The 12,371-nt window shown below is 33.4% G+C and overlaps 1 protein-coding gene across 7 annotated transcripts in view; it reads left to right on the forward strand.

Moving 5' to 3' along the window:
• The window catches only part of ACAP2 (ArfGAP with coiled-coil, ankyrin repeat and PH domains 2), a 127,824-nt gene extending 117,720 nt beyond the window's left edge, over positions 1 to 10,104 (forward strand). For 6 of the 7 annotated variants that reach the window (XM_081062974.1, XM_081062977.1, XM_081062975.1 and 3 more), the window contains 2 exons: positions 70 to 131; positions 5,672 to 10,104. In XM_081062974.1, coding sequence (XP_080919100.1) covers positions 70 to 131; positions 5,672 to 5,772 — 163 coding nt within the window. In that variant the 3' untranslated portion in view covers positions 5,773 to 10,104. The remainder of the gene's footprint in view (positions 1 to 69; positions 132 to 5,671) is intronic. The other variant, XM_081062976.1, reaches the window with a different exon arrangement.
• The last annotated feature ends 2,267 nt before the right edge of the window (positions 10,105 to 12,371 follow it).

Genomic DNA, 12,371 nt, shown 5'->3' on the forward strand with positions numbered 1-12,371 from the left:
TATATAATTCATTAGTTTATGAATATATTGCATAACTTCATCTATAATAATCCTTTTATTTAATTTTAGGTTACGTTTAGCAAGAATGAATGAAGAGATGCGGGAATCGGAAGGACTTTATGGACAGCCAGGTCAATATTCTACTAATAACCATACTGAGATGCAGTATAAGAAATGCATTCAGGAGTTTATCAGTTTACAGTTGGAAGACTCATAGTCTTTAGCACACTAACTTAATACTGTACAGTTTTTATCATTGTAAACTGTGAGTTGTTACATATGTACTAACTGAATTCTTGGGGGTGGCTAACTTCTGGGCCTTTAAATATCCATGATCCTATTCCAGTACACATTTACTTGGTGTATTTAACTCTGGCTGCTGACTGACTGCTTTATCTGCCGTACAGATGTCTTCCACTTACATTCCAGTGAAGTGAATGGAATGATAACGTATCTTTATACACTTAACAGCAAGCAGCACAATAGTCATTTGCGTTTTGAAATTCTCTTTAGCTATCAAGTGAATATAACAAAATGATGTCTTTTTGTTATTCAGGGAATTTCTATAAATTGTGTTCAGGGAAAAAACAAATCACCATGTGTTTGGCATATAAAAAGTCAGTATGGAAAATAGCTAGAAAATGAATTAAGAGTTCTATACTCTGATCTAAACATGAGTTGAAGGTTCAAAAACGAAATTTATCGGTTGGGTAAGAAGTCCATAATGGGAGTGGAGTTAGTTTAAAAGTTGTAGGGAAAAGTTCTCATTTTATCTTACAGCCTTGCCCCAAGCAATTGTGCAATATCTGTTGGATAAATGGAAGTATTTCGAACAGTAGTTCGTGAACTTGATGGCAAAGTAGATGTATTCATATTAGAGAACTCTTAACTCAGGATCAGCTCAAGTCTCATTTTGAATAATTTTCACCTTTAAGAAAAGGAAGAAATGTTGATCAAATTCTTCTCTTTAATGAACTTACCGAGTAATTAGATCTCCAGTTTCATGAATTTGAGTATATGAATTACTATTTTATCTGTTTTAAATTCATATACATATAAGTAAAAAAGAATTAATCACTAAAATAATTGAGACTGTTCAGTATATTTGTTTTTTTAATGAATATTAATATATTATTTTAAAAGTGGTTTGTAATATCTATTCCTGTTTAAATATGTTTTGAAATTTCTGTACTTTGTGCTAGCTTCGGCCATTTCAAGTTTAACCAGATTAATATATAATTAATATAAATAATGGGGTTATTCTTTTCTCAAAGGACTATATTTACTCCTTAATTTTGGTCTAATAGGGGACATATACGAACTTTGAGAACAGAGGAACTTCATCTAGATACTTCTAATCTAGGGTGTCCCACTTTAATCCTATGGATCAAACAATACTTCTGACTCCTGATATACCAAGATGTAAGAGAGCTGATTAAGGGTGAAGTCTCAGCATTAACTCTGAATTTCACCCATTTGTTTTAAACTTGAGTGTTAGATTTTAAATGTTATAATTTTGTAACAGATATACTTAAGTGATAGTATTACGAGGCCATTTTTGAGGGCTTTGTGTTTAAGCACTTTAAAATAAAAATTATTCAAAGGCTATGACCTGATATTTGTGAGATCAGTGTGAACTTCAAGAGTTTAAGTTAAACAGTTTTTTTTTTCCCTGTAAATTTAAACATCAATGTTCGGTCAGCTGCTCTTTCCTTAAGGTGTTTGCTGATGAAGTTATACCCAACTGATTAGTCTAGAAGGTCAGTGGTCAATTTTTCTCTGGAGCTGGGAGGCTTGAAAGGACAGGGCTTTTTTGCTCTTGCAACTTCTGGTTCCATCCAAATGCTTGGGCTTCTGCCACCATTTAGGAGCATTCAAACGTCTCTTTCACTGTCGTTCTATGTATAAGTTTATGAGTATATACTTTACAGTTACCCATAGAAAAATAGATTTTTGCAATTTGTTTGAATGAAAATTTGAAAAAAAGCCTCCTTTTAAAAAACAAGCTTCCCTATCACTCTCGAATTTCATTTTAGAGTTTAAAAACATTAATCAGAATTCTGGAAATGATGTATGAGCAGAATAAAAGGAGATTTTTGATCTATTTGAGGACCATCTTGATAATAATTAGATTTTTAGTTCATTTAGAGGGTCTCATATTTAAAACAGAAGAATTTTATACTTATACAGGTGACGTGGTGAAATGGTACAGCAATTGCTCTCTGGCTATTTTTCTTTTCCTTTATGAGTCTTTGGAGAGCAGATATGTTTGCTTGGGCAGCAGGCCCTTTCTTTCCCTTCACTTATCACTGTAAATTTTTCTCATAGATTTTGATTGATCATTTTATCTTTTTTTTGTTGCCCAGCCTAAGAAAGAAAACCTCAGAATTCTGGGTATTTTCAGTCTTTTCATAATGAAGAACCGTACCATTTAAAAGACTGAGATACAATCTTTGGGAATCATGCACCCATTTCTAAGAAACCCCACTTCTGAATTTTCTATCTATAACCCTGACCTTGACTCCCTATTTTTTGCAAATGTATCCCTCTTTATCAGTTCCTACAACTCCTAGGAGGAAGGGGTTGGGGTGAAGAGGGTGAGTGAGATATTATGCCCTGCTCTCAATTGTTGGAAACTAGTTTGGTGGTTCCCACAGTTTCTGACTGTAGGATTCCTCTTGACTGTTGGCAGTTTCTCAGCCAGTTGAAAATCATTGCTTTAGTGAACCTACTACTGGTTATATCAGTATGTTGCTGGCAAAGGTTGATCACTGATCTAAACGTTTATAAAAAGCAGGCTATAATCAACCCAGAAGGGGCAGGATCACCTGGGGGTGGGGGTCTCACATGCTGCCATTTCAAGAGCAAAATCAGCAAAATCTTGGATCATTATAACTGCTGTTGCAATGGCTATTCTGAAAATCCTAAATGAAAAACTATTTTAAAATATTGGTGTAAACACAAATCCACATTTTAAAAACCCGGAACTGTCCGGGCACGTAGAAAAGTTAATTTTCTGTAGAGAAATAGAATTAAGTAATTTAAAGGCTATAACTTGGCATTACAAATATTGGGTGATTAGTTGTTTACCACATATAATAAACTGTTAAATGTCTTTCTATGAACTTCCTAAGGCAACATATCTTAGGTTATTGTTTATGTATACTAGTGTAGACAAGTTATATTTGCCATGGGAAAAATTTTAAATGATTAAAATTATATTTAAATTTTAAAGAATCCCATTGAAGTTCAATTTGTGTTAACTGTATTAAATATCTTAGTCACTGTTGTTATTATAATGTTTGCTTTTTGACCACACATTTTGAGGCCTAAGAAAGGGTATTATATTTGTAGTCCGTTAATTAATGTTTTGTTAGAAACTGATTAACAAAAAGTTGCGTGTGTGTGTGTGTGTGTGTGTGTGTGTGTGTGTGTGTGTGTGTGTGAAGGTGAGACTTTCTTGCTTACTGTATTGACTCTTTAAAAATGTATTCAATAAGTGAAACCAATTAGTGTAGCACCAACACTTTCCTTCATGGAAGCTTTTAATTCAGTGAATAAAAACTTGTAATTTGTTTCCCATGGTACAATGGTTCTACTAAAATGTACTTGTGTAATAGGTACTAGATAATTTAGAAACAAAAACTAGAAATACACACACACACAAAACAATCCCACAGCTTGTTATACAAAATATGCATTGCTAATAGTAGAAGCCATATATTGCCATTGTACTGTTGTTATACTTAAGAATGGTCACCTGGTGCTATCTGTAAACTATTTGACGTTAGTGTTTGCTAGATCCTTCTTCCTGTGTCTTCTTGAATGTATAAATGTGTGCCTTTTAAGTTACTTCTGGTGTTGAATGATAAAATCAGTGTGGTATTTTTGTATTATAATCTGCACTTTATACTTTCTTGGAAAGTAAAATTCCAGACTCTCCAGTTTAAATAGTATTTTAAAAATATTTATAATGTTTACAATAAATATTTTAAATATTTTAATTCAACATCTAAGAATAAGAAAAATTTTAAAATATTTTGTATGGTTTCTTAATTGATATTTAATGTTAGTCTCTTCTCAGTTTATTTTATATCTTTTAGAATGGCTAAAAAGGGGACTAGATTGTAGTTTGTCTTTCAATGTGGGAGTAAACTTTTAAGAAATCATGGGTATTATTGGATTGTCTTACCAGTTGTTCCAGCATATCAACCTTTATTTTTATTATTTTAGTAACAATAATATGAGTTAAATATTACTCTTAGCCTATTAAAATTCTCTACTTACTGTATTTTTTTCTTTTTAAAGTAGATTGATTGATTCAGGTCATAAGAAAATGTCCAGGGTTAAATGAAAATTATATAGAGATTTCAATAACTTGCTTTTTACATAGACTAAATATTAAAAGTGGCTAAATATTAAAAGTACTAAAAATTTTTAATGAAAATCTTGAGTTATGCTATTAGACCTTTTTACTAGATCTTTATTCCCTTCCCAAACTTTTTTCTAATTCTGTAGCTTTTGGTATGACATCTATTGCCTCAAAAATCTCGCTTTTCAAAAGCTGACAAAACTTACTGCACTATTAACTGTAGCAAATGAGTTTGTCATAAGATGGATGCAAGGTATACGATGGGAAATATTTATAAAACCATGTTGCAACAATAGTCATGTAAAATAGTGTTTGACAGTCTAAATCTTGAAAACAACTATGCTAAGCTTCTGTATAAAGCTAACGTTTAATAGGAAGCATTCATAATGGGTGGTTCATCTTGAAAATAAGATTTTTCTTTATACTAATCATTTGAGGAATAATCTGTGTGTATAATTTAGTTTCTCATGGCAAGAAATAATAGTAATCAATCCGCTATAGTATCAGCCAGTATCTATAATCTACTTCTCTACAAGCATATTTGTGTGTATATACATATGTCTATTATCCTAATTTAACTTGTATTTGGTATATTCCCCTTTTGTCATAACATTCTTACTCATATGATCCAAAGTATACAAAAAGTTCTGAATTAATGTGAAATTATGATTTTATAGTCATTTTCTAGGCTTTATCATTTCATAAGCTTATTAGTAAGCCGTGGATTAGGTGCATTAGTTTTAGTTAAGCATTAACGTTTGAGTAAAGAATTTCTTTTTCACATGCTGTTTAAATTAAACTGCCTTTTGATTAAAAGGTCATATTAAAACAGGCTTTTCTCCCACCTGATTATCAGTTTGTCTTGTTAATAACTTGCATCCATCAGAAATACTTAGTATTTGTTTTTGGTCTTTCCTTTTGGTCTTGATCAAGGGAAATATTTATTTAAAGAATGCCTTGTTTACTATACCTCACTTAGAATGACTTATTTCCTGTGTGTTAATAAATGTGTTTCTTTACATTGCTTTAAAACACTTGCATCTTTGCTTTTTTCTAACTCTGAACTTTCCTCTGTGGCTGCATCTGAGGTGCTTATTTCAGGTATAGTTTGTTTTTTTTTTCTTTCACTATACACTTTTTCAGCATTTATATTTAGTTTATCTTTTTTCTTGCAAAAATGGTCATCTGAACACAATTGTAATATAATGAATTATAAAATAGTTCCTCATCATAAAAATGAATGTTTATTAATACTTTCATTGTATAAATTTTAAATGTCCTTATTTTACTTTCATACAGGTGATGAAACTTATCAGGATATTTTTCGTGATTTTTCCCAAATGGCATCCAATAATCCAGAGAAACTGAATCGTTTCCAGCAAGATTCACAGAAATTCTGAATTTTTTAAGAAGGGAAAAATATTAAAGCTGGTGACCCCCTAATGTGTAGATCTGAAAACTCACACATTTTTGCTGATTTAATTCTGCTTACTTAATTTTAGGAGATATTGATTGAGTGGTTTGGAGAAAAGGTACCCATTCGTTGATATTTTTAGTAGTTGGAAGAAGAACCTGCTACTTCAGGACCTCTTTTATTAAAAAAAGAGAAAAAGCCTGTTTAAAGGGCTATTTTTATAGAAACAAAGTTGAATCTGGACTGAAGCCGTCTTTAGATTACAATAGGCTAAGAGTTTAGAAGAAATCTCTTTTTTTTGCCAGTGGGTGGTAGCATTGGTTATTACTTTTTCTATGCGACTTGCCCAGGATCGTTCAGTCAACCATGTCTACGTCGAGTGGGAACCGACTGTCCTGCCTGCCTCCAGACTGTATCTTTTCTTTAGTTTCCCTGATGAGTTTTAGTGGTTTAAAAATTGTTTTGTTTTGTTTTTCATAGCCTAGTTATCATATACACAATACAAATTCAGTTATTAGAACTAGAAAATGGTTTCCCCCGTTTGCTCATAAATGCAGTTATAGTCCTTAGATATCTGGTTATTAGTACTTTAGCATCTTTAACATACATATAAATGGTTGCGCAGGTAGACATAACTCAGTTCTTCAGATTTATTCCATTTTATGAAGCAAAAAGAAGCCCTTAACAATTTTCTTTCAAATCACCCGAAGAATCTCAGTTATAGAGGTTGTAGTTCTTCATTGTTGGGTTGACTTCCTAAAACTGTGACAAATTTATTGACGTAATAAAACTGTTTCAAAGGTTACTTCAATGTCACAAAATTATGCTTTCATCAAATTTCAAAAGAAAAGTTGATTTTTAAAGTAATGTAGAGCATTTTTATATTGAAAATTTGTCCCTCTCAAGATACATTATTGCTATTTCTCCTACTGAAAGAAAAGTCTCTGTAAAAGGAGGGAAAAAACCTCATGTTTTTCTTCGTTTTTACTATAATATATAGCAATTAATTGGTTTTTAATTTTTTCAATATCTATCCTGTGTACTTACTGTATACAGTGTATATTCTTTTAAATTATAGCATCTATAGAGCTTTAGTATTTGGTTATATGAATCACAGACCCTTGAATTCCAAAATATTATGGCTATACTAATTTACCGTATGTATGCTGCAAATTAGTCTGATTCCATCTTTGGGTAGATAATACATTTTCTAACATTTCCCCATTCCCAATAACTAGAGTTTTATAAGCTAACTGACCATCAAAATGGAATCAGTGTAAACAGGAATTATACTGAAATAAGTTCACACCACAGAAAAGGTTCCATATTTGGCCAAATTGCATGCATATAATGCTTACTTACTGATAACTACATATTAGATAAGGATAAAAACTATGAATTATTTCTAAGGAAATGCTAATCCAAAACCTTGTATTGTAATTAAAACAACAACAGGAACATTAAATCTTTCTTGTTTCTCTTAAGTTACAGATCATCTGGCTTGGCAAAAGTCTGACTTATAACATTTTTATTTAGCGTGCAGTTTGAAATTAATTTTTCAAAAAGCTCAAGGATAAGGGAATATGTTGAAAACAAACAAAACAGAAAGAAAGAGGAAAGAAAAGAGAGCCTCACTTTTTTTCGGTAGTGCCTATTTCTGTTTTAATCCTAGGACTTCACTCCTAAAGCTCCTAACCTGGAACTGAGGAAGCCTAGGCAGTTTTCCTTTTGGATCCAGCCATTGGTGCTTCAGAAAACCTCTGGGATCCCTGGTTGTGAAGGCAATTCTTTATGACACTCTTACCTCCTCTGGCTTGAGTCATGAGTTGTTAATGTGGCAGTAATTAGTGTCTAATTTAGTGGTTAGAGGTATATTGAAATGCACTAAATATGATCATGGTTCTGAACAACTTCAGAGAAAGTGGAATCTTTAACAATACAGGGAGCCTGGCACTACAAAAATAGATTTCTGTGGCTTGATCTCTTGAGTATGCCGAGACTCAATTTGTATTAAATTTGGCAGAAATGATGCAGTAAACAGCAAAGCTATATTACAAGTAGTTACAAAGTAGATTGGATCTTACCAAGGTAAATTGAGCTATATCAGCTAATAGCTTTTCTACAGTATGTAACAAATCAGAGTTTTATTATGCTGTGAATTAGTCAATGCATTATGAGAAATTATAGTATAAACAATGTTAATCATACTCTTGGGCTTCATAAGTCAATGTGATTGCCCTTTGTTTTCTTTCCCTAATTGATGTGCTGATGGTAGTTTCTGATTCCTTACCATTATTCTGTTACTCATTATCATTAGCTCATTAACTTAAAAATTAGATTAATATCAAAATAAGAATATTATTTGCACTATGTGTTCATTAGATGCAGTTTCATGTTAGAACTATTGCTTAATTGCGTAGTTATTTGCAGTTTTTCATTGTAACTTACATGTTTAAGATTTCTAAGGTTTTAAAAATTACCTTTGGTACAGTCCTTAGAAATTCAGGAATTTCCAGGGATTCACTACATTACAGTGTTTGCCTAATTTATACTGGTGTTCACTATAAATTTTAATGAACTCTGGTGTTTACTTTCCAAAACATGTATAGATATAATTTGGAATATGTACTTTGGTTCTTCATGAGTGCATTTTGAAAAAAAGAAATTACACCTTCACCGTCTGGACAACTTCAGTTGTGATGTGTTAAGGAGTATTTAAAAAATATAATTTTACACATGTCAAATATGGTTACAATAAACCAAATTATATTTAAGACTAAGTTTACTACCCATTCATAATAAGACATTCCCTTATCACTCTTAGGTTGTCAAACTAACTTTTCTGTTTGATAGCACTTTTGACCATGGACATGAGCTGGAAAAATGATGTTTTTATAGAATTGTCCACAATGACTTCAGAACTGCATGATATAGTGAAGGAGCACTGACTAGTAGTTACTACTCCTTTTGGTTCCGAGTTCCTCACAAATAAAAGGAGTGGGATGAAACAAAGCAAAACTGTAATAACCCTTTGTATACTGTTCTGCTGCTCACAAACTACGTTGACATTATCTCACCTGATTTCACAGCAGGACTTGTGAGGTCTTCCTCTAACTGTGCCAGCATTGTCTCTTCTTTGATCCTGGGCTGCTCCTCTTGTTTTCCCTAGGGGGTCACTGGTTTGCTGATTGGTGGCACAGGTGACACCAGAAACCCTGTCTGACTACTAGTCAGAGGCACTTTACTTGTACCATGAAATGATTTGGAAACGTTGTAAAGCAGCAAAATCTGATAATGACTGCCAGCTTTCCTTGTGTTTTGATAACAAAGGCTCCAGATATTCTGGGGAACCTGGATATAAAATTCCCTCGGAGGAATAGATGAGGATTTGAAGACATTAAATTGTAAGAAAATTTACATTTTTGCAACATTAATTTTGCACATTGATGAAAGCAAAACATTTCAAAGGTAATTTTAATTTACCATATCCAGGCATGCTTCACAGATGTGTTTTTACAAATTGAAGGCAAGACCTTCCGCCACTAAAAAGATTACAGTTAGCTTTATTGTGATACATGCTTCATTGCAGTGGCCTGGAAATGAACACACAGTATCTCCGAAGTATGCCTGTACTTACCAATTTCTTGATGTGTCCAAATGAAAGATAACTAGAAGGGGCTTGGATTCAGTTTGGTTGAATCCTGATATCTACAAATATGGTTTGGGGACATCCCTTTCTGTTTACATAAATTTATCTACTTAAAATCAGATAATGGTGGGGGAGGGAAGCAAAATTTAATTAAATAAACTTCTCTGTATTGGTCTTTTCACTATCTTAGGTTCTAGATTTTGTTATTTTCCTCAACATACCTCCCCACATTTTGGGTGTTAATTTTAAACAGGGAAAGCTTGCTGCATTATAAAGATTTTTGGCATCATTTATTTTACACAAAGGCTAACGGTTAACTTTTAGAAATGATGAGCTACTTTTCTACATGTGTTTACTTGTGCTTTGTGGTATTTTTAGATCATTCCAGTCATAAGACGTATTACATGTAATATTTTTTGCTACCTGTGAAAAGGTATATTTTAAAGAATGTATAACCAACACTTCATTTACTTTTTATTAGTATGTAGAGGATTTGTATCTAATTCATGAATGTAGTTTTACTGTAGTTTGTCATTGTAAATGGAACAAAGTACATTATCTTTATAGTTATTCTAAAATGTACATTATGTAAGAATTGTAAATATTACACTTGATTAGATACTTTGTATGCTGAAAAATTATGATAAGTCAATAAAAATTTCACCTCTGCCATGTTTCTTTTATGCTTAGACTTCCACTTTATTGTGAACTACAACTGCAGACATACCTGTTAACAGCTGTCATGTTTAAGGTCCTATATTCCTTTCCGACTCCATCGTATTGATCCAGATTACTCCTATTTGCCGATTGCATCAATAAAGAAATCTGTCTTGATCTTTTAAATATTTTCTTCTGCCTGTTCCTATTGCTCCCAATTCATTAGCTAAAAACCACAAAGGCTCTTTTGAGCCCTAGTTCTATTTTCTTTCCATTATGATTGACAAAAATGTTAAAAGTTCTAATGTAGGCAATGCAGTCACCCTCCATCCTTTCAGTAAACAGATAAAAACATCTTTTTATATGAATTGAGATTGAAGGAATACAGTTGAAAGAAAAGACTTGGAAGTGAATTGCCTTGCTTTTGGTCTTTCCTTTAAAAGTTAAGTGAAAGCAGATACATAAAATGTTTCTGTATAATTTGCTTTATTCCACCACTTATTTCATTTTCAGAAAATTCTTGAAGAGAACCCACACCGATAGTAAGTGTTTTAAATGAAAACAAAGCCACTTTTTCCTTACTGCAAAACAATGCCTTTTCATTGTTAAAAAAAATGTTTAAATAAGTGAAAAAGAAGATAATCACCCATAACTCCATGATCTGCCCGTGCTGTCCCATGTGGTATCCATTAGCCAGCCACATGTGACTATTGAAATTAAAATACACAAAACTAACAGTTCAGTTCATCTGTTGTGCTGCTATGCCGTGTGCCTAGTGACTACTGTTTTGAACAGGGCACCTTATAGAACATACCCATCGTTGTTGGAAGTTCTGTTGGATGATACTGAGGAGGAAACTTACTTCCTTGGCATATACCCTGTTAGGTCTTTCGGTGTGCGTATATTTATACACAGTGGGATAAAACTGTCTGTTAGCTGCTTCTGTCAATAAATGGGTAATGGATTTCTAAGTCCTTAACTATTCTATTATACATCACTTTGGGGAGAACTTAAAAAATATTTTATTATGGAAAATTTCAAACATACAAAAGTAGAGAGAATAACTTCGATAGCTGTTAGCTTATGGCTATCATTGTTTTATTTATATTCCCACCCATTTTCCTCTTCCCTGGATTTTTTTTTTTTTTTACCAAATCCCAGACATCACCAACAAATCATTCAGTATGGATCTCTAAAAGAAGGACTTTTAAAAATAAAAAAGCCTAATTATAATGATCACATTTCCTTAAACTATACAACTATAAATAGTCAGTATTCAAGTTTTCCTGGTTGTCTCAAATGTGTTTTGAAAAAGATTTTTCAAATCAGGATTCATTTGTTTCATTTATTGCAGTTGGCTAATATGTCTCTTGACACTCTAAAATCTAGTGGGACAGCCAGGAGTACAGTTTCCAGGCTCTCGGCCTCACGTGGGAAGGTGCTGGCTCAGATAGTAAATGGCCAATAACTGTGATCGGGTGACCATCAGCTGTGGCTAGTTGGCCATCAGCTGTAACCAGTGAGCCATTGGCCACTACTATAACTGCTGTGGCTATGCGAGCAGCAAATGGGGGTTAGCAAGAAGATGGTGGCTGAGCTAGCAAGCACTGATTGCAGTTAGCAAGTGGGGTTGGTTGGTTGATAGAGAAGTGGATGGCAGGTTGCAGATCATGTGGCTCCTGCTTCCTGTGTCTCCAGCCCAGCCGCCAGCGAGACTAGAGTGGTGTGACTTCCCTATTTATGGCTCCGTGGGGGTTCCTTTTTGGCCTCACCATATCCTGAGTTCTTATGTGGGAAGCGGCACCAGAGACCCTGCATGACACCCTGCATGACATCCAGGTTCTTGCTCCATTTATTATTTAAAAAATTTCCACTTGCAGTTTGCTGAATACATCACTTTTATTGAAAACATTATTTTAGTTTGACCCCTTTATTGATAAATAAAGGCTCTGCTTTATGGCTAGGTATTTGAATACATGCTTAATTATTTCCTTAGGATGAATTCCTAGTAAGTTCACAATGGGTGGGTATATTTTTGCAGCTCGTTCAATGAGTCAATCATTATTATGTACTGGGGATATAGTAAAAAGATAGACACATCTGTTCTCTTGGGGGTTTTGCCTTCTTGCAACGGAGAAAGATGGGACTGAGCAGGTTATAGGTGGTCTTGTGGGATTGTTGAGGATGGTGCCTCAGCCAGACAATAGATGGGTTAGTGTTTAGAGACCACTTGTCAAGGCAGTGACATCTAAGCCAAGGTCAAGCAGAAGGAGAGGTTG

This window comes from Rhinolophus hipposideros, assembly GCF_964194185.1.
Source record: "Rhinolophus hipposideros genome assembly, chromosome: 2".
Classification (NCBI taxonomy): Eukaryota; Metazoa; Chordata; class Mammalia; order Chiroptera; family Rhinolophidae; genus Rhinolophus; species Rhinolophus hipposideros.